This window comes from Fopius arisanus, unplaced genomic scaffold (genome assembly GCF_000806365.1).
Source record: "Fopius arisanus strain USDA-PBARC FA_bdor unplaced genomic scaffold, ASM80636v1 scaffold00058, whole genome shotgun sequence".
Classification (NCBI taxonomy): Eukaryota; Metazoa; Arthropoda; class Insecta; order Hymenoptera; family Braconidae; genus Fopius; species Fopius arisanus.
This window is the reverse complement of record NW_011887797.1, coordinates 401,014-426,151: the sequence shown is the minus strand read 5'-3', so window position 1 is coordinate 426,151 and position 25,138 is coordinate 401,014. Positions and strand designations below refer to the sequence as shown.

Sequence of the window (25,138 nt, the reverse complement as noted above, 5' to 3'; positions counted from 1 at the left end):
TAAAGGTCAGGAGAATTTGTTGGGGCACTTGCATTTTTTCCTTAATGCGAATATTCAGTTGCAAATTGAAGCGAATTCTCAGGAATTCAAGAATTCTGACTTTTTGGATTTTGTGGAGATTAATGTGAGAATTGAAGGCAAGAAAATATTCATGGGAATTTTCAAGTTCTGTATTAATTTTTTTTTGGGGACGGAGAATGGGACTTTGCAGTTGTAATGGATTTTTTGGGAAATTAAGATATTTGAATGGAATAGCGATGCGCAGAACGCAGCAAATGAATTTTTACTTAAATAAATATCGAAAAGGAAAAAACCTGACGTAAAAAATTGACAAAAAAGCGTAACGATGTGAGTTATTCCTAAATTGGCGTTTTGGGTTTCAAATAACACATTGAGTGTGAAATTTTTCACGTTCCCTTCGAAAAAAATAGTAATTATTGTGGGAGGTGTGAAAGCCCGGAACGGCAAAGAGATGCACCTGCGGTTTCCCAAGAGCCTCCTCAAAAGTCCATTATGGCGAGAACATAAATGACAATCGACTACAACGAAATAAATGAATTCAGATGAAAGGGGTCGCCGTGTATGTGGCATTCTCTATTTACTCTTTGCAGTTGAACAGACCCAAGGCAGAGTATCTCCATTAGAGACTGTATCCAGCAAAATGCCGCTCAGAAGTTTACTAAACTTCCTAAATAAAATAAAAACCCAGAGAGCTCCACTCGGTGGATGTTTCGTTTAATCCTTTTGATGCCAACACGATTAGCGAATGCGTAATAAGTGGTTGCGCTCTTACGATCGTTAATTTCAACGGCAAATAGATCTCTCCGTCTGCGCGAAAATATTTATCTATTTTTCACTCTTCCCCATAAATCAACGACCTCCAATTACCTTCATTACCTCATTAATTACGATCACAATTACAATTCCATCGGTTTTTCCAATCCAATCATATCTTCACAATTAAAGGAGATATCGAAATGCGTGTAATTACATCTTTTGCAGATCTTGATTATCTCTCCAAAAAAGGTCTTAGTAAAAAAATCGCTATTTCCCGTAGGTTTTTAGATTTTTATTCTCCATTTTACAGGATTTACTTGAACCACTTGTTACAGTTTCAGAGAATAAAATTCCGGTTAGAGTCAGACTCAAATAACTAATTGGGAAAATTTTTTAATCGATATATATCGCGAATTCCACCCAATTGTTAGGAATTCCTGGAAGAAAAAAATTGAACTAGTGCAATAGTAATTCCCACGTGATTCTGCGTGATTCAGGTATGGCAGCGAGGGTGCGGAGATAGCGGAGTCGACGCTGGTTGATGACAATCTGAATGGGAATTCAACTCCACCGTCATCAGCACTGCCCAAGTCATCCGCGACCCTCGATGCCGCTAGTTCAGACCACAACGTCAGAAAGTACGTACTTCAAACAGTCGTACTAATCACTGCATCCTTCCCCATTCCATAACCTAATTTGTTATAATTCTGCTTGAGCCAAGGCTTCAAAATAAACAAAAAAAAAAATTGAAAAAAGAACGTAGCGCTTGAAAATTTCAGGTGAGCATTTCGTCTTTAGGACGTCTCCAGGAATTCGTAGTCATGCAGCACCTGCACTGCGAATTTCATGGGCCGCTCATTCCCCCGCACACCGATTTTATCGTTAATTCCAATGAACCGCGAGCCATGACGCCTATAAAAGCTTACGATCGTTTCCCAAGCCCTGGGTGGAAATTCACTTGGTCATTTCCCCGAGACAGAATGACGATAACCACCCGTTGGAAACAAGGAAAACGTGTCGTTAGCCTATCGCGCAACTCGACCAATCGTTACTCAATGATCCCTAATCCTTTGATTATGAGGGGTAGGTTCTGTCGTTTTATCGCCATTTCATTGTTCAGTCTCATCTAGGCGTTGCGAAGAATTTTAATGGGTCGTACTACATCTGGATAAATTGAAACGATTTTCATTTACGACGGGTGATCGAACGGTGATGATTACTGGGGAGGAGTTGTCAGGGCTTTTTCGTAAATGACTGCTATTTATCTTTGGCACTGGCTTTTTTTTGCTATTTTCATTTTTCTCGCTGTAGCGTCATTTCGTGGGGATGAGATCATGATGACTCCACTATATAGCAAACCGGTAGACTTACGTTTTACGTTAATTTCCTAGGGATTTCTCCGAAACTAAGAGAGATAGCCAAATCTTGGGTAAAACTTTTTTTGTAGATCCTGATCAGCCCTACAAAAAAGGTAATTACAAAAATCTTGGTATCTCTGATAGATTTGGAGATATCTACGGAAATCGATTGAACCGATTTAGCGATCTATTGCTGATTTCAGGCAGAGTTTCATTGAGTGAATTGTTATCAATTGAAGACCAGAAAATCGAATGATGGATTGTTTTTCTTCTGATTGAAGTTATTGCGAGAAAGCTGATAACGAGCCAACGGAGATGGGAGGTGTTCCCCACGTGGAGGACAGCCTGAATGGTGACATCTACGCAATTCCCGTGAAGAGGCGACAGCCGAAAGAGACGAAGAATGCCAGCCCCTCGGCGAATACAACCGACAAAATCATCGACGCCAGGGACTCGGAGACGAAGGACGAGAATCTGCCAGCAGGATGGGAGAAACACGAGGGTATGTCGAAAAGTTTAGACCAAGGCAAATGGCTTGTGTCCGGTAACTATGGCTTCTGGATGGCCTCGGTGTTTCCGCATCGAGGCCTCACCCGGATCTTCCGAATAATTTATCGGCTAAAACTCCCCTTTCGTTGAAGCGCAACAGGTGACTGACACGCGCCTTCCGTTCTTTCGTTTTACAGACAAGGACGGCCCCTACTACTGGCACATCAAGAGTGGAACCATACAGAGAGAACCACCTGAAGTACCTCTCAATGCCAAGATCGAGAATCGCAAGAGTTTTGTTAAGGACCAGGACAGTGTGAGTTTCATTTTTATCCTCCAAGGAAACAGTCTAGAAAAAATTATGGAACTCACTCCCTGTTCTGAACTGTCCACATAATTCAATTCTGCTCAATCCTTTTCCTTTGTTTTTCATGTTTTTTTATATTTATGAAGGGGTCGCTGTCACCTAGGAGTTGAATATATTGGATATTAGCCAGGGGTTCAGGGAAAAAAATGTTGAGAGTCCAGCGGTCTGATGTAGGATTTTCACGATAGGAAAATGACTTTTTCTAAAATGAATTTTGATCGATTTTGAAAATAATGAGATGGTCTTTAATTTTGTCAATTCAGATCACCAACTTTCACTCCCTCGGTAGCATGGTAAATACAGTAACCCGAAGTAACACAAGTTCAGCCTTAGACCAGGAAGTGGAGAACAAACGGAAAGAGGAATTGGCATTGAAGAGAAGGAGTTACCCAGCTAGGGCGGATTCTGAGGGCCGTGACAAACCGATTAGATTTGCGGTGAGGTCCCTCGGATGGACGGAAATAGCTGAGGAAGATTTGACACCGGAGAGAAGTAGCAAGGCTGTTAACAAGTGTATCGTCGATCTGTCACTGGGGAGAAACGATCTCCTGGATGTTGTGGGACGTTGGGGAGATGTAAGAACATTTTTCCAGTCGATTTATATCCGGTGATGATCGATATGAATTTGCATTCTTTGTCGTTTTATCCAGGGAAAGGATTTATTTATGGATCTCGATGAGGGAGCACTGAAGCTGATCGATCCTGAAAATCTTACAGTCCTCAACACTCAACCCATTCACACTCTCAGGGTATGGGGAGTTGGAAGAGATCACGGACGGTACGTTCAAAAAATCCCAATTATTCTTTACAAATTAACAATTTTCAATAATTCACCGTTATTGTGTTTCTGCTCAAATGGATTCTACAGTGAGAGGTAAATGCAGGAAGATTTTGATATATCGAATGGAGAATTCATCATTGGATTTGTCATTTTACATTGAAATTGGATTTCAGGGATTTTGCGTACGTCGCGAGAGACCGATCGACCCGTAAATTCATGTGTCACGTATTCAGATGCGACATCCCCGCCCGCACAATCGCCAATACCTTACGTGACATCTGCAAGAAGATAATGATCGAACGTTCCCTCCATCAGAATCTAGCGAAACCAGTGGATATCAATGGGAGAACGAGTCTCGCAACGAGACCAACAAATTTGCCAACGGAACACCGTCGGTTTCATAGAAACGATCAGCCTCTCGTCAGTAAGTTCTTCATCAGTAGAGTTTTGAAAATTTGAAAAATTCCCCTAGATAATCCAATTCAATCCAAAGAAATTCTTTTAATTATCAATCATCTTCTTCAACAGCACAATCATTCCCAACCCCAATGGAGGAGCCAAAAAAAGTTCTCCGTGCTCAGTACCTCGGTTCAATGCAAGTAACAGCAGCTTCAGGAATGGAAGTTCTCAACGATGCGATAGACCACACAGTAACAAACACACCGATCAATCAGTGGCGAAACGTCAACGTTGCGGTTGCACCGAGCATGATCTCCATACTGACACCAAACGTGAGTTGCACGCACCAGCTAATTTCATCTAGTCACGCAAATCCCATTCCCCCATGTCCCATAAATTGCTGTGAGATTGCCTCCACCCCCTCTCCACCCCAACATTAATTCCTCTAAAGCCCAACTGACATTTACCCACAAATTGTACATCAATTTTTTAGGACGACAAACTGATAACTGAGTGTCGTGTTCGCTATCTGTCGTTCCTTGGAATTGGAAGAAATGTCAAACAGTGTGCATTCATAATGCACACAGCACAGGATCTCTTCATAGCACATATATTCAATTGTGAGCCGAGCAGTGGAGCACTTTGTAAAACTATTGAGGCTGCCTGCAAGCTGAGGTATCAGAAGTGCCTCGATGCTCATCCACAGGGTTTCAGGAATTCGAGTAGTCTTAGTACACCGAGTGGACGGGGTATTGGTGCTACGTTGAAATCACTTGTTGGATCACTCACAGGGAGGAGAAATAAACAGGGTGAATCCTGAGACGAGGCTCTCTCGCTGCAGGTAATTGGGTAATTAATCGGGTTGCCAGGTCGATCCATTCAGCTAAATTACAATTTGTTTTATTTATTTCGACCCTTTTTTTTTCAATTTGGGAAGATTGAATGGCTCTACCTGGCGGCATCTGTTGCTTGAGGATAGCCATGTACTTTTTGCAGGTCAATACATGTTTATTATTCTAATTGACATCAACTTGAACCTATAAAAGAGTATTCGGAGTTGTTTAAATCATATTTTCAGAACAGAATTTCATTTTTCAGGGATATCTTGAAAACTGTGGTATCTAAAAAAATTTTTGTAAATACCTTTCTTGTAGGTCTCAATTAGCTGTACAAAAAAGATACTTACAAAAATTTTGATAGAGTCCGCGGTTTCGGAGATATCACCGAAAAATTGAGCGAGATGAAAGAAAAGTAAAGAGGATTGCCGGAAGTACTTGAATATCCTCAAATGATCACAGTATCATGAAAACGTGGTAAGACCCATCGATAAAATAAATTGAATAAAGTCAATGGATGCAGGAGCTGTGGTCACTGCCTGCGGAGCGAGAGGTGATACGACACAGACATCTCCAATCCCCGTTGACACTTAAATACTTCGGGGGTTCACCTCCAAGCGCCTCATTGAGGTCCTTGCTATCGCCCTCGTTGGACACGAGACGCATTCAGCTTGCCCGATGGGAGTCCAATCCCTAGAGGATTGCAATCCTCCCATTAGCGCACGCAGAATGCCCCAAAGATTACGAATCGTTATTAAAATATCAAGATACCAGTGATAACACTGTCGAGAGATTGGGTGGCTTCACTAAACCCCAGACAAAATTCAAGATAAATCCAGAAAACGAAAAAGATAAAACCAAAAAAATAAAATAAAATGGAAAAAAAACGTGACGCTTCAGGCGATAATTCGCAATCGACGCAGCAAATAATAAATAACATAAATTAATGAGAAATGTGTAAACGATTCCAATCGTTGGGATCATGCTTATACGTATTGTCGATATGATGTTTCTATGTAATGTCTTCGAACTTTTCGTATGGCGCCCAATCAAGTGTTGCTTGTCCTAAAGAATTAATGAAAAAAATAAATAATAATGCGTCTCTTTCTCGACTCTGGTAATAAAGGAATTAGATAGTTAACGTTGCTAAATTTATCAGAGTGAATATGTTTTGCTAAAAATGAAAGATAAAGATGAATAATCTTGTACATAGTTCAATGATTGTACTGAATCCAGGGGTGTTTTTTTTCGGCGGGGGTTTATGTGTGAGGGGTAAGAGAGATGTAATTGATGATAATGTGGTTATTACGCCGCGAGACTGTCGTACGGGGCATTTCAAGGAGCTATAGAGGAGCTTATCGTAATGTAATACGTGTATTCCCAATTGTACAGACTCTAAGAGAATGCTTTCATGCAGAATGGAGAAAGAATGATACATTAATCAGTGATTTTGACACACACACAACAAATTGCGATACACACACGCTGCCATTTCGACATTTCACTATTACCAGGTAAAAAACGGTTAATGATTAATGTTAGATGGAATCACATAAGTTGATAGGGAACTTATTTTTTATGCCGAGAGTAAAGAAAAATTATAGGTGAGCTTGCGTAAGAAGTGATATGACAAATATTAGAGTGAATTTTTTGGGGGTCAGAAGTATTATTGATATTCAATTGAATACCCAAGTCGATGGAAATTCATAAATAATTCCCTTTTTTTAATAAAAACTAAGTGTGTCCAAATTTTGGGATAGGGTGTTTATATTGATTGATTATCATCGCGTGATGAATTCATTAACGTGGAAATAAATTGATGGAACATTTTTTCACCTGAAGAACGAGCAGAGCTGTTTCCTGGCGCAATGTTCCTAATATCTCGAGAGGTATTGAAAACAATTGAAATAATTGAAACGATTGAAAGTGAGATTCTGGAGAAAGTGGTGTTAACGAAGAAGTAGAAATCAACCGCGAGATAAAATAGTGGAGAACTGGGAATTATGAATGATTCGATGTTACCATATTGCCGTGTCGATATATCGAGTTGAAAATGATTTATCAAACAATTCAACCTTCACACATCGGAGTGAATGCATAAGTGATTGAATCATCGTTGTAAATACAAACCTTTGACTTGAAAAAGTACTCGATTCGAGGAAGATAATTAACGAGATCGATTGAGATATCTCCGACACTCGATACTCACCCATTAGTGCAATCACGGATAGATGATATTACATAACAATACATCGGAGGCTAATTATTTATGTCAAACGACTGAACACATGTCCACAGGTCTCGAAACCTACCAGTGAATTTCTTTGGCATGAATAAAATGTCTCAGTAGTTTCCCTCGTATTCGCATGTAAAATCTCGAATACGAAGGAATCAACTCAATACCAAAACTAAATACGAAACGTGATCACCACGTGTTGTGTAATTAGACCTTAATCACGGAATCGCCACAGCATTATATTAAAAATTCACTCATACTGCGTTTGACAGACATATTTGGGAGATAAAATCGGAGACATGTGCGTCACTCGCTGGATGAAAAATTATCGTATCGCTTTACTTTCATTCCATACATCAGCGTACATACGAACAATAAATTGTCAATACTCAAAAAATGATGAAAACAGTGGAGATTAACCCGATAATCGTGTCCGAACAATAAACATACAGTTGAAAAAGCCGGAAGGGGGGATCAACCGTTGGCAAGCTGAGGGATATTAACGTATTAATTAGGTGAATAATGAGCATTGCGCTGTGTATGTAAATCCGCCCCCTGTGTGTCCCTCTAGGGATTTCAAATTTAATTTAAAATAACGTGAGAACCGGAGGGAAAATTTTCATGGATAACACGGTGAAATATTTGTAGATATTTTTCCGTACGTGTTTATAGTTTAATTGAGGACTGAGAAGATGAAAATGCACCAGCACGAGATTCAAATGGAGTGTTATTCAGGGAGGAATTATTGATACAAACGAGACACAGAACACTCGTGCAAATTAGCTTATGCTCTCTCGGTGAATTATAAATCGAGAGATTATTGAGACAAATAACAGAGACCCAAGGACAATTCAGAGTCACGTGAAATGATGAGAGAATATCGCAGCCAATGATAGGCATTAGTGACGAAATCTAATATATTTAACTGTGAATTTTAATAACCCTCTAACGTTGTATGGTTACAAAGAAAAAAAAACAAAGATGAATTATTAATGCATTACCGATATAGGAAAAGATGAAAAATCATTGTTCTGCACAAAAGGAGAAAAACACGAAAGCTTCGACGATTATTCTAGGGTTTTAAATGAAAAATAAAACCTCTCTGTGTTGTCCCCCCCTATCCTGACCCCTCCCGATTAATCAATCGAGTCCAATCATTAAAATTTATCATCCTTCGCGCATTGTTATTGATTATTTAAATTTTTTACGTACGTAAGGGGACAATGAGATTTAATGGACAATGTTTCGACGTTAATTCATGGTGAAAGAGGTTGATGCACAGTGATGAGCTTTTAAAGGAAGAATTGAGTTATAAAGTGAGATTTATTGAGTGAAAGATGAGAGAAAGAGTCGAGGAAAATTCACTTTGATATGCACCCGCCCACTGTACACGCCCATTCGTATGCGTAGTCGGTTCGAACCGATTATTATAACAGAAATCGTAAAAAATGGATTAAAAAACGTAAAAAAAAATTTACCAAGAATATTATAAAGCAAACCGAATGAAATAATGTAGCTACACCTGCCTCTTGTGAATAAATGCCTGTTTGTTTCTTTTCAAGTGATATTTTTTGCATTTTATTTATCTTTTTTCTCTAGCTAAAGTGTGAGATTTAGAGGATGTATTTACATGGTATTACCCCTCGGCTTTGGGGATTACGATTCTGGGAGAATTTTCGTAAATGGCACTCGGCTGAAGATCTGGTTTCCCATATCGGTGAATACGAGACCGAAAGTCTCCTCGTACGAGCTTTGGAGATCCTTGAAGATTGTGTCTGCATTTTCGTTCAAGAACTCGTTCATCTGCTTACTCAGGGCTTCATTGCCATCGAAGAGGTTTTCAAAGTTCAGGAGAACCTTCTCGGGATTGAACTTCACCTTGTATTTTTTTATTCTCATGTAGGTCTCACCGTCTTTCTCGTATTTCTCACCGGAGAATTTATTTTTTGTCTTCAGATTCACTGCAATTTTAGCAAATTCTATTAAAAAATACCTTATTGATTATTGTCAATCGATTTTTGGAGAAATTAATCTTCAGATTAATTCTCGGATTGTTGTATGTAAGGGTGAGTAATTATTGCAAAATTATAAATAATCAATTTACACATCGTAATGTTGGATCGTCCGTGGCCATGAACGGGTAGAAGCAAGACTTTTCCTTCCACTTCGTAATCAGCGACAAAATCCACTTGTGGATTGAAGGAGTTTGACTCGAAGATGAGATTAGGTAGATCTACCCTGGGATCAAATGAGAAATAAAAGGAAGAGTACTCTATTTTAATCAGGCAATGAATTAACGGTAACACTTTTGGATGCTATTCGTTACGAAATTACTGCAGGCTGGGGAATAAATTTGATAATCTCACAGAGAATAATTTCTTACTTGTAATCTGATATTTCAAGACCTTTAGAAAGCCCATAAAGCTTGATATTTTTGTATGACTGTTTAAGACGAACTGCGCCCCCACCTTCACCAATTGTCACTTTATCGACTGATAGTGGATCGATAGGCAATAATTTCAGACTCTTAATTCCTAAAACGTAATGCAAACTCCAATCAAGAATTTTTTTATTTAATTCGCCATTGAGAAAAAAATAATTCATCAAGTTAAATCGATGAGAACAGTTCAGTAAATTATTTTTTAAAGTACAATTGAATTGTCGAAATTTACCTGGTGCCATGGCAATAATTGCCTGTTGGGCTGCTGCAGCGAAGCACTCTTCCAGATTCGGATCATTCATCTTGCAGATTTTGAAGCTTGAAGCTGCGAAAAAGCCAATTATTCGGGCGATCTTTCATTTAAGGTTTTATAAAAAAATTCACGTACGTAAATCTGCGCCGTATGCTATCGCAAAGCAGAGGAGAATAATTCCGGTACTAATGCCCATGATTATCTTGTTAATTATTATCGTTATTTATTGATTTATTGAACATTAACGTCTTGGAGTATCTGAAATCGATGTTTTCTCGTTGGTGGAATCACATGAAGACTGTCTCTTGATCAATGATGCACAGCATTTAAATGCATTCCCCTCCAGGTGATGTCCAAGAAGATCGGGGTAATATTCACGAAGAAAATGGAAATCACACTCGAGTGGATTTTCCTGGAGATTGTAATTGTATCGACATGAAAGACACCTTGCTTCCATTTTTTTTGCATAATTAGTTTTATTTTATCAAAACTGAGATGATGTGAGATCAAATAATAATTCAGTACTAGTTTTCCAAAGAAATTTTTTGTCGTCATTGACGCTGGGATTTTTCCACGGAATTCTTTTCCTCGACGGTTTAACAAATAATATCTCAGCAATTATAATACAAGACGAAAGAAAACAATCCGCTGTTGCATCAGACTTTGTCCTTGTTACGACCACAGATTTTTTCTCAATCCAAATGAGGCAATGAAGAAAATCCGTGAAAACCTGTTTTCATCATTTCTCCCAGTGTACATTCCAAATTTCTTTATTTCTTTGCTACTAATTTTTACCTCTTTGCTACTAATTTCATTAATAATTACTAGACATCCTTCACCGAGAAGATTATCACTGTTAATTACTGTAATTATTCTTCCACAGCAATCAATATCAGTTTTTAATTTTCGTAATGATGTATGATTGCGGGGATTTATTTTTATGAGCAATTTTGAATCTGTGGCATATCAGTAATAACAATTTCGATTGGAATATATTGCGAGTGGATCAAACGAGTTTGTAAAAAATCTGTTATAATTGAGATCACGTTGAATTATTACCTGCAACTCAATTACTTACCTGTCAATGAGCACTTCGAGGTAATGAGCATGAATGCTAATTAACAACTCTTGAATTATGAAGTCCTTTGATGACAAAGCGATTCGAAGAAACCCAATGTCACACCATTCAACAAACAGAAGAAAAAATGTTACGGAAATACCACAATGAGAATTAAAAAAAATTGTTTATCAAAGATTACTTCATTGGGAATAATTGAATCTTATTTATTTAATCAGAGTTCAGTGCACAATAGAAATTCATTACATATGAAAATCGAATCGAATTCGATAAAAAATTCATCAATAATCTCCAAATCCCCATTCACCAAATCTACAAAAAAAATAATGTTGAGATTAATAAGAAGGATTGGAACGACAGGATTTTGTATATATATTAATTATAGTGGTCAGTAAATACAATGATTTAAAAAAATAAATTGTGGGTTTTGAATTGTGAAAATGATGAATATTGAGTTTTCTCTGGAATTATCGATTTTATAATTTTATGTCGGAATTCATCACTTGATAAAATTAAACAACGCCCTTCTGGTGTTTGAGGGCCAGACTATTAGCTGGACATGGAGTTTTCAGGACTCCCAGATCGATAGCATGACCAGTGAGGGGGCAACCCTTGTGTCTCTTCTTCGAGGAATTATCAATGGACTTCTTGCCCTCCCTCACAATGCTCCTAGGAAAGTAGTGAATCCTCTTCATCTGGGTGGTTGCACAGACTGGCATGGACACCATGATATTGTCTTTGGATATCCGTCCCACGGGTTCAGGAAAAAGTCGACTGTTCAATTCAAATTGCTCAAGTGATCCTGACGACTCAGATATGGAAATAGCCTGACTAGATTCGTGTGTATCAAAATAATTCTTCTCTCTGAATTTTCTCAGCTCTCGCGTCTGCCTGTCCTCATCCAGGGGAATCACTCCTGATGCCAAACATGAGAGACAATATTCATCGTGACGACAGCATTCCCTGGATTTTTTTAAACTCCTTCGCCTCTCATTCACTTCACAACATACGTCATGACAACTTTTTTGACTCAAAGTTCTCACGACTTCACTCTTTCCCCTCGACTTATCCCTTTTGTGCTCCTTCCCCTTATCATCACGTTTCGTCGAACTTATCGTTTTCTTCGCGATACTTTTTGATTTATGGAAAACCCTCGAGGGTAAAATTGTTTCAATTTCCGGGGAAAACTCTCTTTGATGTATTCTAGAAGAACTTTTAGATTTACGAGATCTATCGATCATTACGTCATCAGAGTCATGCAGTTCTGGAGTGATTGATGAAGTGTCTGACCTGTGAACCTGAACTGGGACTTCTATTAATTCCCTCGGATGGGAATCTGTTATTGTCGAGTCGTTCGCAATATTTACGACTCCATTTCGCTGATTTCTCTCCCGATATGCACCGGCTCTTTTAATTTTTTCACTGGATGCACCTCCAGACTCTCTCGTCTCACGTATTCCATTCTGTTCTTGATTTATATTCAGAGTACGTGATGATTGTGGTAATGAGTGAGAACCTGGAGAATGTTCTGGTCTGATTTCCTGGATCGACTGTTCGGACACTTTTCGCTGAACTTTCCTGAGGAATTCTGACCTCGGAGTGTACCTAATGCTCTGGACCTTCTGCAGGGTCTCATTACTCAGGGCTGGAGACACTGGTGCTTCAGGAGCTTCCAGTCCATCCTGGAGGATGGAAAGTCCATCGGTATGATTTCTGCAGTAGTGGCAAGGCTCAATGGGTCTGCAAATCGTGTTCACCGATCTGTATCGAACTTTCTTGGGTCTCCGAGTGCAGTAACATCCGGGAACCGGTTTTCTCGGGCCCAAGGAAAGCCCCGGGCGTTTTGAGGAGATGAGAATTCTTCCACCGACTGTCATGTCTCGGTTCGAAGGGTTGAGAAGGTCATTCACACCTGTCGAATCGTTGCGAATCTTCCAGGATGGCGAGGCCTCCGAGATGCAGCCCCTGCAGGAATTCACGCTCTTTATTTTCAATTTCCTTATTCCATCCTCAACGAGCCTGGAATTCTTTTCTAACTCTGATAAGATTGAACGACTTTTCTTCCTTAAAATATCGACTATTGAGGTGTAGGTATCTGCCATACACGCGAAGTTTGTTATTTTTTAGAATCAGTTGAATAACGAATTTGCTTTTACGTATTTCTGTTCCTTATTGATTCAGTGAAAAATTTAATAATACAAAAAAAATGTAATTAATTATCTCGAAAATCTTCGGCCCTTTCCAAGGAGCAAATTAATATCGAGATAAAATATGTTTCAAAATATTTCGATTGCAGAACGAATGCACTCGCTCCGAAATGCATCAATCCGGATTTATCGATTGTTTTGTTTACGTGTTTACTAACCTTTAATCCTCGGCTCCAATACTCAACCCAAGACCCAAACAAAATCTCATGGCCTTCGTGACCTCGTTCTTTTGGAGCAATGAATCAGTCAGTTGTAAACAATTTGTGTCCCTTTGGGTGTGAAACTCATTGATAAACTCAATTGCTCTGAAAAAAAAACACAATATTGACACTGAATTCCTGGAATTCGCCATCTGTCGACAGATGATTCAATGCATTTTTCCGCCATATTGGAAAGACGCGGCGAGAATGCTCTGTCCCCATACAGAATTTTCGTTAACAATTAATTTTTCCCTTTCTTCAATTCACATCTTCCAAAGGTCTCCGTCATCATCGTGATTAATTCAATAACTCTAACATGAATGAAATGATGAGTGAAAATCAGAGTGCAAGGAAAATATCGACTGAATCTTGGAGTCTGGATTGAGTTTTGGTGTCGTTTGTGATTTCTAGGTTAAGACGCAACATTGGCGTTGCATTGTGGCGGGTTGTGCAACGCATTGTTTATTATAAAGATAAGATGAATTTCACTGAAGTTCATGGGGTTCACGGACTGTCACAATTTTCGGAGTTAACGTCAACGACAAATTCAGTATCTAGTGCGAATTATGCTGGAGGTTTGGGGCATCAGACTGGTGGACAGGGTAGTGTTTATACGACAGCTGCAGCATCTGAGCAAGGAAAGCAAAATTCATTGACAAATGGTTCGAACAAATACCCAGGATCTCTTCTGTCATGGCCTAATCCAAACGCCTTAATGCAATTATGCGAAAAAGGCCTCCAGCCTCTAAATATTCCGAATTACAGTCAGAATAATTCCCTCCTTGGTGGACAGTCCAGTGTCAATAGCTTACGACTACTTCCCAACATGTACCTTCCCCCGACATCACATCCGGAGTCTCCCCCAATAAAACAAGAGGAGATTCGGCCAAATGGAAACTCAAGGAGCCAAAGCAACGAATCCCCAGCCCACATTCAGCAGCAGAGTGCAGCGATGGCTGAATATCTCCAGAAACTCCAGGCTACAACGTTACCCCTCACCCTCCAGCAGCTCATAAAACTTCAGGGTGATCCCGTGAAACGCGAGGAGTACAAGGAGGAGAAGTCCGATCAATCTCAGAATAATATTCTCAATATTCCAAGTGTGCCAAATTTTAGAAATAATAGCTCACAAAATGGCAACTACATGAACTCGGAGCAGATGATGGCGGAGATCAATCCCATTGATCTCAATGTACATATAGAGGATCAGGAGGCAAGCCCCAATGCTCAGACCATCCAGGGACAAAACGTCAAGGTGGAGCAGCAGGTGCAAACGGAATCACCGAAGGTCGAGAAGAAGATGAAGTTCAGGGCGAAAGTCGGGGAGATTAAGATTGCAATGGCTCTGGATGGCTCTATGCTCTACTGCTGTCCTGAATGCACACTGGCTTTTGCTGAGAAAGCAGAAATCGAACAGCATATTCAGGGACATGTGCAGGTAAAGAATAATTGAGTTAAATGAATCCTGGAGTGATTTATTTTATGATAAAAATTAATTGGTTGAATCGAAGGTCTTAATCAGTACTTTAATTTTCAGGAGAGGAAATATCAATGCAAAGAGTGTGGAGCGATGTTAAAACGCAAAGAGCATCTGGATCAGCACATGAGGGGACATTCAGATGAGAGGCCCTTCAAGTGTCCAGTCTGTCAGAAAGCATTCAAGCGAAATGAACACCTGACCAGGCACTACGTCATCCATTCCGGTGACAAGAACTTCACCTGCACAGTCTGTCAAAAAGCATTCTCTCGAAAAGATCATCTGAACAAACACACGCAAACGCACCTGGGAATAAGAAAATCAAAACCCAAGAAGGAACAGAGTGTCCCTGAAACTCCTAAAGACAGTGACACGGTAATGGACATTCCCAAGCACGAACTCAGCTTTTTACTGAAAGACGGTAATTTCGCGAAACAAGATACGACATTCCTCCAGCACATACAGAATCTACAGAAAGATCAAAATTTTATCCACTCGTATTCAGCGTTCAAGGAGCAAATGAAAGAGGGAATACACCAGCAACACGCTGTTAATATGAATGAAATATTGCCCCAGAACACGAGGTATCTGATGCCATCTTAGTTCTAGTTGAAAATAATTATCATTGAATTGGAGAAAATGGTGATATGTTGTCTCATGACATTATTTTTTATTTTGGATTTATTTACATTGGCTATTTCTCGTAAACGAAATCATTCGAGAGATTGTCAGATGTCTATCCAATACGTTATGCTGAACCTCTTACATTTTATCACTTTTGGACAGATTTTTATTTTCGAATACTTATTCAACCCTTTGGTTATATGATACCTGGATCGTTTGAATGAAGTAACAAAGACTCATTAGAATAAGACTAAGAGCTTCAACTGAACTGAATCGATGGTTGATACTCCTAAGGTACTAGAAATAATAGAAAAAAAAAACAAACTGTTCATATGGTTTTTTTAATATGATAATGAGTGCATAGAGAATTGCCCGATTAGTTTTAAACATTCGCATAGTACTAATAGGATTTTACGATTAGAAATTTGCCTTAATGAATTGTTTCTTAAGTTCCTCGGAGTAATGAATCTCTGATACGATAGGTGAAAATGACTGCGTTATTATCGCGAAGGGCTGTGAATCAGCTTACGTGTTCGATTGATTTTATTAATCGCTCAAGCAGAACATTCAATGTGCCAGTAATTAATACGTATCGGTGATGAATTTTTTTTTCTATGCGACTAGTTCTACCCACTCAATCAATTCCTCCCTGGGGAATTGTTGATTCGACATTTTTTTTATTGATAAAAAAGAACGACTGTTTTGAAACATCACGAGAATATGTCATTGGTGGACTAGCTTTTATCAATTATTTTTTATCATTACTTCTAGTCTGCTAGTCGCAAGAGTAATAAAATTAATGTTGTGAATGACTTTGTGAGATTAGGAATTTTCGTGTAATCGTGATTAGAAGCTGGTGTACTTAGAGGAACGAACAAATTTTTTATCATGAACTTTTTTACTTCTATCATTAGCAAATTGGTATTTTGCATAATTTTTTTATTATTGAATATGAGTTTTAGATGGAAAACGAAACTGGAAAATTGATGAGCGATTAAAAAGTAAATTGTCAAATTGTCAAATATTTTTTTGATTATGAAAAAGGTCAGAGGAAATAGAGAATCTCCATATTGGAATGGATTTTTAATGACCAGACGATTTCTCGATAGATTTTCTCTCCAATATTTTCCATTCGATCCTCAAACTTCATTTTTCAATAAAGATAAAAACCATGCAACTACCCAATTCCCATGAATAATTGATTAGTTAAAAATAATTGTAAATATACAAATTCGGAAGTGGAGTCAAATAACCGATGAATATTTTGATCTAATCCGCAATTTTCGTAAAGTAATGATTTTTCTTTGAGAGAATTTGAACTAAAATCATGGATTACTTTATGCCGGCAATTTGTTCAGTGGAACATTTTCACCCTAGATTTAATTACTTCGGGAATTCCATATCGTGAAGTTGAAAGAGTGAATAAGTTTTCTTTTGAAAGGCAATGAACTGCTTGTAGGCTCATTCCGATGGAATAATGCGCCTTAATAACGTCCTAAGGAATATCGCACGCGATAGAACCAAAGACTCTGCTCATATTGACACCAGTATTTCTATCTTCCACCATTCAATACTCCATTTATACCCCAATTATTCATTTTAATTAATTTCAATAATCTCTCCCGGGTGAATTACCTTGTAAAAATGCAATGCGTACACTTTTAGGTGATTTTTCAATACTAAAAAAACCACTCAATATCTAGGATAATAACAAATTGTTATGTATAATACGCCGATTGCCAAAAAGGGGAGAAAGAGTTAAGTGTAAGAACGAGATGATAAATTACATGTATTTTTCAGACCGAACTATTTTTCAATAAAATAAATGTAGTAAAAAATTGATTTTTTTTTATCAACTCATTCATAGCAATGGGTCTTTAAACTGATGACCTTGGAAGTTGATTGTGCAGTGGAGCAAATTGTGAAATGATGTTTACTTCGTAACGCCTCTAAATTGGCATGCGTTTCACGTGGGGATAAGGCGAAGTGTTCTGCATACTGAGCATTGATTTACAACACAATGGCAATGGGTTTGCTTGTTCCCCCGAACTTAATGATGTTTTGGTGGTTTCTGGATGATTAAAATTCGTGTTGACGAGGATTAGATTTTTTGATACAGTAGAATTTCGTTATAGTCGCATGAATTTTTTTATGGCGTATTTGAACACGAGGGAAATTTATTTTTTGGATTCAGTTGATCCGGAATTCAATTCCCCAACGAAAGATAGGCGAGAAAATAAATTGAGGAGAGGTGTGGCTATAACGAGATTTTACTGTGAACGGCAAATCATGGAAATCGTTTCCAGTCATTATTTTTTTTAATTGATCGTTTTATCTTCAATTTCAATTTCAATTTTCAACGTAAAATTTATTGGTGACTTTGAAAAAAACTATCTGCAAAGATAAAAATTGTCAGATGTTTATTTTAAGTGGAGAAGAATGAATCAAATAGAAATGAAATAGGTATGGTTTAGCAATAATTTTTAACGATTTATACAGTTGAATTAGTGATTTTCAGAATCGTCCATGAATAAATCCAATAATTGAACTGAGCCATCGTAAAAAAGCCGTGGCAATAGCAGTGGGTAATTGAAAGCTCGGGCGAGGGTAGACTCTCTCGACAGAACCATCGATATTGTCCTCATTATCACTGAGTAATTCCAATTCACTCAAGGGCTCCACAACCCCCTCATCTCCCCAATCAGTGGAGACTCTGGATATTGAAGATTCTGTCCTGGACATCTCATCCGCAAGTAGTTCCACGTACACAGGACTATCAGTCGCCACTTTTTTATTCTCCGAGTTCTCTTGGGAGTTGGATAAAATAAATTTGTAAGGCTCTGTATACGGAACCCTGGGCTCATCACTCGGCAGAATTTTCGCCAAGTCGCTCACGTTTTCGGGCTTGTGGAATACAAAATCGTACGTCGCACGGAGTTTTCCCAGGAATTTATCCAGAGGTTTAATGTCACTTGTGCGACGCTTGAAGGCTATCCAATCTTCCACTGGTGCGAACTTCGTTATCTGGGGTGAGGCCTCAGAATCGATTTGAAAAATCTGGACAGAAAAATGTTTTGAACCCAAAAAACCGAATTAATTAAAAAATAGGATAACAAACTTATTAGATCTTTCCAATTGAGTGGTTTTCACTGTTTTTTTTTTCAAATTCAATGCCACTAATCACAACACCACAATTGTTGTGATTAATTAATAAAACAGGGAGAATATTTGTAGGATTGATGAATAAATCGAATGAAATGTGCTATCACTTACGAAAAAAATAAAAAACACTGCACAACCCGAAAAGTTCATGATTACACGATAATGAGCGACAAGTTTCCTGAATTATGTTCGATAAACTGAGTACCTGATCGATTCTCCAGCACCTCTTATATCCCTAAAACCCCATTGGCGCATGATGAATCAAATAACTCGAGAAATTCCACTGAATTGAGCCTTGAGCTGTGTTTTTCTGCGCCACTGATTCCAAATCTGTTCGTCGAAAAATTGCTCAACCCTTTGAATTCACCTCACGTCCGCATTGTTCCCCAGTAAAACAGCAGGAGTTATTCATCAAATGAATTTATTGTCAACGAAAAATACGAAAATACGTGTGATAAATTGAAATGCATAAACCAGAACAATAGAGAAATCATATTTTGAACTTTAAGGGGAGAAGACGTCGGAGATCTCTATTCAAGTTGCTTGCAGGCTCCTTGAGATCCTTGAGTGCCTCAACTATCTTTGCTTTAGTATCATCCCTGGTGACTTCCTTACGCTCCACGATTTTCTCCAATAGTCGCTGAAGTTGTGGACCAATTCCCCCCTCGGCACTGGTCTCAAGGGTACCCAGAACCTCGTCAGTGTAACCAGAGAACTTAACGAAGCCCTGCCTTCGTGCATCCTTACTCAATGCATCATACAGGATTGCTAATTGCTCCAGGGAGCAGCGTAGAGTTATCCTTGCTCGTTTGAGGTATGCTAATAGACTCGGTCTAGGCACTTGGGCAACCTTTTCGCCAAGCATCGTAAATCTATAATCAAAGCATGCCAGATGAGTGGAATTACTCTCTTCAGTTACTCAACTAAAAATTGAATCACCATTCCAAGTAAAAGAAATTCCTCTACTCCTGTGGAAGTGTTATTTAATTTTGAAAAATTGTAAGTATTTCCTAATAACTCATTTACTTAACTATTTACTCATTTACTCACCTATTCTCGTCGTTCTCGTCTTCCTCATCTTCCTCGTTCTCCTTATTCTCTCCATTGCCATCTCTACTGCCATCATCACTGCTTCTCCCTTCGTGGAATTCCTGTGATTCCTTCAACCCCTCCCCAGCTTTTTTGCTCTTGTTTTTCTTAACGATTCCATAAATTTCCTGGACTACACTGTCAATAGTGGGTTCTATCCTCCAATTACCCTCTTTATTTTGGAGTTTCGTTGAATCAGTGGAAACATTTGGGGTTTTCGTTGTTATTTTCGAATCACCAGTGAATCCTGGAGAATTGCCAAAGCCATCAATTCCACTACTGGGGTTCGTCGGCAGGTCCTGAGGCTCTGGAGTAACTGATTCTTCTTGGTTGGCCTCCTGGACTTCCTGGGAGGCCTCTCGTGTCTCGTGGTTGGTTTCTGGAGTGCCATAAACAGCCTCCGGGGTTTCCTCGCTCAATTCCGGCTTCTGCTCGATCGTTGGAGTACTTTGGGTGATAATGGGAGATTGTTCTTCGATTACTGCCTGTAGCAGGGGCTTCTGGGTTTGTGTAAGGAGAAGGACAACTGGATTTGGCGTTGGGGACGTCGTCGTGGGCTGGTGCTGTCCTGGAGCATGTGGACTCGTCGGTGGAAGGGACGTCGACGGCCCCAATTCACCCCCTTCCGGTGGAAAACTTCTTATCTGATCTACCGCGTAGAAGATCACCTGAGAAGATAGCGGAGTTTTAATCAACTTCGTGACTTTAAAAGTCATAACAGGTAGGATGTTCTACTCCGGATGTTTTCACTGTCGTCTTCAAGATTTTGCTCAAGACGAAAGTCTCAGCTCTAATGAGGGAATTAACCGTGTGAGTCTCAAGTTTTTTTAATGAGCACTGGCTTGAAGTTCAGGGAAGACTATAAAGTCAGAGCCTTTTGTCTTTTATTTAGAAGTTGTATGACTTTAAGGGGAAGAATTTCAAGTTTTAACAAATTTTTGTCGCTGGAAAAAGCTAGTGATTCGTTTTTCTACAGTAAAAATACCTGCATTGCAGCTGGCAAGTACGAGTTTGAATAAATTGGTTTTGAATACTGCGGCTGCTTCCTGGTGATTGCTCCATTCACCTACACAAGAGAATAATTCGCAATAATTATTCAATACATCGATAATATCCATAGTTCCATTACTAACTTCGTAGACCCAATGGGTTTAATGGCTTCAAACCATTGACCCAGTTGGGAGAGTATGAAATTCGCTCAGTTAGCTGTAGAACAGGGAGTGGGCAAGTGTCGAACAACGAGGGGATACTAATTGCAGTTGGCACTGTGCCCTTGGGAAATCGAAAATGTACGGTATGTCCTGGGTGTAATGGATCAATAACTTCACTATCACTTAATTCTCCTTATTCATCAATTAACACTAGTTTTTTAAGGAGTGCCGGTCCACGCGGACGAGTGGGAATTTATGCCCGACTATCCGTTAGATTCGAAGTTATGACACACAATCGAATTCAATGAAGCTAATTGAGTATAAAATAATTTTTTCGCTTTCGAATTATACAAATTTGGGGAATTAATGGAGAATTTTGTTCTTCAGTTGAAGTTTCAGTTAATTAATTCATCAATTCGATCATTTATTATTTGATTAATCCCTAGATTATAAACATGAATTATAATTAATTGTAATGGTAATTTATGCCGGTTGATTATCGAGAGAATGCGCTTTGTAATTGAATTCCATTGGTTCAGGGAAGAGTGAGAAAATAGAAATTATCACTTTGAAATTGAATTTTCTGCTGATGAAAAGATTGAATTATCTGCTGAGTGTTTTAATTGGATTGGACTCACCCCGTGCATCAGCAGAACCGCGAGACAAGAATAAATCAACTTCATGGCGAGATGGAAATCCCAAATCAATTGACTCAAATTAAAACCTTTTCTTTGTTCAGGATGAATTTTCGAATGGTGGACACTAGAGACTCGTTGGTACGAGACTGGAGACAACCTCGTAGTGTTCAGGTAACGGTTTTCAGGTCTTTGCCTCGGTTACCTTCGTCTTCAGGTTTACACCACTAATACTAACTGCAAGAGGCAACACATTTATGTTCAAGACACTGGTTTCTCTCTTTACGCAGATCTTCAAGTTCCACTTCAATAGAAAATTTATCATTCCACTTCTCCAGGAGTTTGAATTACCAAAAACCCGATTTACAACGATGACATAAAAATGACATAACGATTTTTATCCAACGTTGTCTCATTATTATTAATTTATCGAATATCCTGGTTGAAAGTGGTGGAGTTGTATGAGAAATACCGGTAGAAAAATCGAGTGTTATCTCTGTAAATTACCTGAAGCAAAATGAGTCAATTAATTCTACACGAAACGTCAAACAGCTTGAGAAAGGTAATAAAAAGGAAGAGGAGCCGGTGGAACTTTGAACGAGACCTTCGACGTTCGATTTTTCCCGTTGACAATCTGATCGTAGAAGCCTGGGATAAATAAAAAAAAATACTCATCCAATAAAGAAGAGCGGCCAGATTGTCAAAGGGTCCCTCGGAATAATCCAAGGGTAATAAAATGAAAGTAAAAAACATCACGAGGTTTCATCTTGGTGGAGCAATCGATAATCTTCTTCGCACCTTCTCAGATATCTTTGTGGAGTAATGGAAAAATGGTAGTTTCACTCTTTTTGCTCACCTTCCATTATCATCTCTACTCTTTTTTCTTTTTCATGGAAAAATTCCGGTTGAATAAACTGTTGGAGATCTCCAAGGCGAGTTGGTGCAGGATTTCAACCGGTTTCAGAATTTATTTTCTCGGTTTATTTTCAACCCGATGAATCCATGAATTTGAGAACACGAATAAAGGGAAAGAGTTTAAAAAATATGAGCTAATTCATATTTATCGAATTTATTGTATAACTTTGCTCGTCGCGCATTCACTTTTACCGATAACGCCATTATTATGCGATCATTTGGAAAAATAAAAAGTGTGGAGAGATTGTTGCGTAAAATTGACAAAAAAATCGAGTCAGTAGTTATTTGTTTAACGACTACGCAACCAAAATACGGGCGCCCATATGAGATTAGTTTCCACCCAGGAAATATGACTGGAAGGAGAGAAACTTATATATTCCATCGGAAAATAACTCCAGAACGGCAATAGAATTTGCGCGTTGAACGTTTGTGGATTTTCCAATTTTATTTGTTGTATTAATATTTATATTGATGCTGTAAAAATGAAGTGGGTTATTCTCTTCATCATGTCGTTGGTGGGTGTTTATTCCAAAGTGAAAGATAAACATTATTAATTCCATATTACTTTTAAATCATAAATATTGTTCGATATTTTTCTCCAGTGTCTCCTGGTGCACTCGAGGCCCTTGAAATTGATTGGATCCACGATTCAAGATGATAAAAATTCCAGAGGCACCGAAAGCAGGGAAATTGAAAACGTTATTCCATCGCTCTCAACTGACGACTTGTCCAACGATGCGAGGGAAATAGTGAATGAAAAATCAACCACCGACACTCAACCAACCGTGAGTCAATCTCCTCCATCTTCTTCTCCATCGACCAATCCATTTGTCTCTCTGCTGGAACCTCTGGTTAAACGCATTCAATTTTCACCCCAACAATTCTGGACAGATCGTCTGATTCAGTTGAAAGAGACCCTTGGGAATTTGGGAATAGCAGTACCTAATAATTTTCGATTCAATATAACCAACGGTAGACAACTCGGATCAAATGGATTATTCCACGTCGCAGGGTTCAACGATGGATTTTATACAGACAGACTAGAACCCGCTGGTTTTTTCAGTGGTAATGGATGGTTTGCCAACAAGGGCGGATTACTTGGTGGTCCAGGTGCTATTTTTTCCACTGGACCTATTCTCACGGATTATCCCACCCCCTACAAAAAAAAATAATGCTTTATCTATGTTAACAAGATTATCAAGTGATTTTTTCTTTATCAGCCAAATCACTTGAAAATTGTCTCAATTTATTGCTGAACTTAGTTTCGTTGCGAAATTCCAGGGAAATTTTACCATTTTCCCTTGTGTTTATTGTTTGTTTAACCTTCAAATATTAATTCAATAACAAATTGTTACAGATCTGTCAGTCATAAATGCAGAGTAACGCAGTTTCCAATTGACGTGGGTTGTTGATAATAATGGAGAGGGGATTATCAATAATAATATAATAAACAGAGAAAATTTCCATTCCATCAATATACTGATTCATCAGTTATTATTGAATAATACTGATTCCGCCGAATAACAATTGCAGCAATTCAGATCTCCACCCCCACGTAACATTCCCCCATGACGTTGCATTATTCCGTGATATATAAATCCAGATATATCCTCATTATTCATAAATAACTGGGGCCTCCATAAATCACCTTTAGTTATGAGTGATTTATGGCGTCCTAACAAATCGAATAAACTCCCGCAACATCTGTCTCTGAATTATTAAGAGAACCGTAAATAGACAACTGTACTTTTTCATTACGTGTTTATAAATAAATATATATTTCTAGTGTACCTCATGTTAGAGTTGATTGCACCCAGAGAGCAATTGCTAATTTTTCAATTTTAGTAGTAGATTATTAAACGATTGATTCATTCAATTTTGCCTTTAATTATTGCAAAGGCGAGGGGAATATTCCAGTAATTACCAAAAGCCATGGAAAAATAACGAATAAATGCAATTTTTATTGAATATTTACTGCCGGGGTAAACTGAAGCCGTAAGTATTAAAATTGCGAGGAGGAAAATATAGATTGAAATCGGACATCAATATCACTGGCCATGACTCGGTATTTGGTCGCGTCGTCAGAGAGTGGGTGAAGTAGGTGGAATCCGTCTCGTTTCCAGACCTCCCTCAATACATTACTGATCTGCCATAATATTCCGTCATATGCACATGGATTTATGCGAGTATCGCGAAAAGGAGGGAATAAAATCGAGAAAAATGCGTCATTTTCCTCAGATATCGCAGTAGAAAATTCACGGTTGAAAATTCAGTAAAGAATTTTCCTGGATGTTACACCAACGAAAAAAATAATGTTACAAATTCATTCATTATCGTAATCCCTCCTCTGGGATTTATATATATAATGTAATTTATTAATTGATTCAAACTGCACGATTTCTTCAATATCAAAAATTGATTTATAATTTATTATTTAGTAACTGATTACAATGAAAAATGCGTCAAAAAATTCATAATTCAAATTATTTCCCTTGAAATCATAATTTTGCAGAAGTCCAGGTGATAGTTGATCAATGAACAAATGGAAAATCAGTCGGGGTGGTAAAAGGTCTGAATAAAATGGAATTCCATTGAATTGTGGATGGAAGAAGACGGCAGTGAAAAGGGGTCTGGAACAAGGGGATGGTAGGGGGTGGTAGGGGG

The 25,138-nt window shown here is 38.5% G+C and overlaps 7 protein-coding genes across 13 annotated transcripts in view; 3 read left to right on the top strand and 4 right to left on the bottom strand.

Moving 5' to 3' along the window:
- LOC105268512 (amyloid beta A4 precursor protein-binding family B member 2) overlaps nucleotides 1-8,804 on the top strand; it is a 73,784-nt gene extending 64,980 nt beyond the window's left edge. For 2 of the 5 annotated variants that reach the window (XM_011308125.1, XM_011308129.1), the window contains 10 exons: nucleotides 1,275-1,415; nucleotides 2,417-2,637; nucleotides 2,822-2,940; nucleotides 3,255-3,566; nucleotides 3,642-3,769; nucleotides 3,860-3,865; nucleotides 3,946-4,196; nucleotides 4,301-4,503; nucleotides 4,665-5,012; nucleotides 5,518-8,804. In XM_011308125.1, the coding sequence (XP_011306427.1) occupies nucleotides 1,275-1,415; nucleotides 2,417-2,637; nucleotides 2,822-2,940; nucleotides 3,255-3,566; nucleotides 3,642-3,769; nucleotides 3,860-3,865; nucleotides 3,946-4,196; nucleotides 4,301-4,503; nucleotides 4,665-4,991 (1,708 nt within the window). In that variant the 3' untranslated portion in view covers nucleotides 4,992-5,012; nucleotides 5,518-8,804. The remainder of the gene's footprint in view (nucleotides 1-1,274; nucleotides 1,416-2,416; nucleotides 2,638-2,821; nucleotides 2,941-3,254; nucleotides 3,567-3,641; nucleotides 3,770-3,859; nucleotides 3,866-3,945; nucleotides 4,197-4,300; nucleotides 4,504-4,664; nucleotides 5,013-5,517) is intronic. The other 3 variants (XM_011308126.1, XM_011308127.1, XM_011308128.1) reach the window with 3 other exon arrangements.
- Nucleotides 8,771-10,251, bottom strand: LOC105268513 (protein takeout-like). The gene is made up of 5 exons (XM_011308130.1): nucleotides 10,072-10,251; nucleotides 9,916-10,008; nucleotides 9,627-9,777; nucleotides 9,348-9,481; nucleotides 8,771-9,204 (listed from the first exon to the last, which is right to left on the bottom strand). Exons 1-5 carry the CDS (start codon nucleotides 10,130-10,132, stop codon nucleotides 8,900-8,902), a joined length of 744 nt encoding a protein of 247 aa, XP_011306432.1. The 5' UTR covers nucleotides 10,133-10,251; the 3' UTR covers nucleotides 8,771-8,899.
- A 1,205-nt stretch (nucleotides 10,252-11,456) lies between these two features.
- LOC105268510 (uncharacterized) lies at nucleotides 11,457-13,132 on the bottom strand. The gene has a single exon (XM_011308123.1). It carries the CDS (start codon nucleotides 13,114-13,116, stop codon nucleotides 11,527-11,529), a length of 1,590 nt encoding a protein of 529 aa, XP_011306425.1. The 5' UTR covers nucleotides 13,117-13,132; the 3' UTR covers nucleotides 11,457-11,526.
- Nucleotides 13,133-13,384: 252 nt separating this feature from the next.
- On the top strand, nucleotides 13,385-17,360 carry LOC105268511 (zinc finger protein with KRAB and SCAN domains 8). Its single transcript, XM_011308124.1, has 2 exons — nucleotides 13,385-14,859; nucleotides 14,959-17,360. The coding sequence occupies exons 1-2, from the start codon at nucleotides 13,900-13,902 to the stop codon at nucleotides 15,499-15,501; spliced, it is 1,503 nt and encodes a 500-aa protein (XP_011306426.1). The 5' UTR covers nucleotides 13,385-13,899; the 3' UTR covers nucleotides 15,502-17,360.
- A 565-nt stretch (nucleotides 17,361-17,925) lies between these two features.
- LOC105268507 (uncharacterized) lies at nucleotides 17,926-18,897 on the bottom strand. Its single transcript, XM_011308121.1, has 2 exons — nucleotides 18,796-18,897; nucleotides 17,926-18,579 (listed from the first exon to the last, which is right to left on the bottom strand). Exons 1-2 carry the CDS (start codon nucleotides 18,832-18,834, stop codon nucleotides 18,037-18,039), a joined length of 582 nt encoding a protein of 193 aa, XP_011306423.1. The 5' UTR covers nucleotides 18,835-18,897; the 3' UTR covers nucleotides 17,926-18,036.
- A 191-nt stretch (nucleotides 18,898-19,088) lies between these two features.
- ImpE3 (Ecdysone-inducible gene E3) lies at nucleotides 19,089-21,725 on the bottom strand. Its single transcript, XM_011308120.1, has 4 exons — nucleotides 21,563-21,725; nucleotides 20,759-20,839; nucleotides 19,735-20,441; nucleotides 19,089-19,556 (listed from the first exon to the last, which is right to left on the bottom strand). The coding sequence occupies exons 1-4, from the start codon at nucleotides 21,605-21,607 to the stop codon at nucleotides 19,175-19,177; spliced, it is 1,215 nt and encodes a 404-aa protein (XP_011306422.1). The 5' UTR covers nucleotides 21,608-21,725; the 3' UTR covers nucleotides 19,089-19,174.
- A 1,162-nt stretch (nucleotides 21,726-22,887) lies between these two features.
- Nucleotides 22,888-24,264, top strand: LOC105268505 (uncharacterized). Of its 3 annotated transcripts, none has more exons than XM_011308119.1 (3): nucleotides 22,888-22,989; nucleotides 23,077-23,259; nucleotides 23,832-24,264. In XM_011308119.1, exons 1-3 carry the CDS (start codon nucleotides 22,957-22,959, stop codon nucleotides 23,844-23,846), a joined length of 231 nt encoding a protein of 76 aa, XP_011306421.1. In that variant the 5' UTR covers nucleotides 22,888-22,956; the 3' UTR covers nucleotides 23,847-24,264. The 3 variants fall into 3 exon arrangements, with proteins under 3 accessions (XP_011306421.1, XP_011306420.1, XP_011306419.1); XM_011308118.1 differs by having other exon boundaries at nucleotides 23,077-23,584; XM_011308117.1 differs by having other exon boundaries at nucleotides 23,077-24,264.
- Nucleotides 24,265-25,138: the final 874 nt, after the last annotated feature.

What these genes read in the sequence shown, in the direction of transcription:
- LOC105268513 (XM_011308130.1), bottom strand. Translation starts at nt 10,132, where the DNA reads ATGGGCATTAGTACCGGAATTATTCTCCTCTGCTTTGCGATAGCATAC. An exon ending in AGCATACGGCGCAGATTTAC is followed by an intron (nt 10,009 to 10,071) that starts GTACGTGAATTT and finishes GCTTTTTCGCAG; the next exon opens with CTTCAAGCTTCAAAATCTGC. An exon ending in CTTGAAATATCAGATTACAA is followed by an intron (nt 9,482 to 9,626) that starts GTAAGAAATTAT and finishes ATTTGATCCCAG; the next exon opens with GGTAGATCTACCTAATCTCA.
- LOC105268510 (XM_011308123.1), bottom strand. Translation starts at nt 13,116, where the DNA reads ATGGCAGATACCTACACCTCAATAGTCGATATTTTAAGGAAGAAAAGT.
- LOC105268511 (XM_011308124.1), top strand. Translation starts at nt 13,900, where the DNA reads ATGAATTTCACTGAAGTTCATGGGGTTCACGGACTGTCACAATTTTCG. An exon ending in ATATTCAGGGACATGTGCAG is followed by an intron (nt 14,860 to 14,958) that starts GTAAAGAATAAT and finishes TTTAATTTTCAG; the next exon opens with GAGAGGAAATATCAATGCAA.
- LOC105268507 (XM_011308121.1), bottom strand. Translation starts at nt 18,834, where the DNA reads ATGAACTTTTCGGGTTGTGCAGTGTTTTTTATTTTTTTC. An exon ending in CAGTGTTTTTTATTTTTTTC is followed by an intron (nt 18,580 to 18,795) that starts GTAAGTGATAGC and finishes TTTTCTGTCCAG; the next exon opens with ATTTTTCAAATCGATTCTGA.
- ImpE3 (XM_011308120.1), bottom strand. Translation starts at nt 21,607, where the DNA reads ATGAAGTTGATTTATTCTTGTCTCGCGGTTCTGCTGATGCACGGG. An exon ending in ACTTGCCAGCTGCAATGCAG is followed by an intron (nt 20,442 to 20,758) that starts GTATTTTTACTG and finishes CTATCTTCTCAG; the next exon opens with GTGATCTTCTACGCGGTAGA. An exon ending in GACGAGAACGACGAGAATAG is followed by an intron (nt 19,557 to 19,734) that starts GTGAGTAAATGA and finishes CTTTGATTATAG; the next exon opens with ATTTACGATGCTTGGCGAAA.
- LOC105268505 (XM_011308117.1), top strand. Translation starts at nt 22,957, where the DNA reads ATGAAGTGGGTTATTCTCTTCATCATGTCGTTG. An exon ending in TTCTCTTCATCATGTCGTTG is followed by an intron (nt 22,990 to 23,076) that starts GTGGGTGTTTAT and finishes ATTTTTCTCCAG; the next exon opens with TGTCTCCTGGTGCACTCGAG.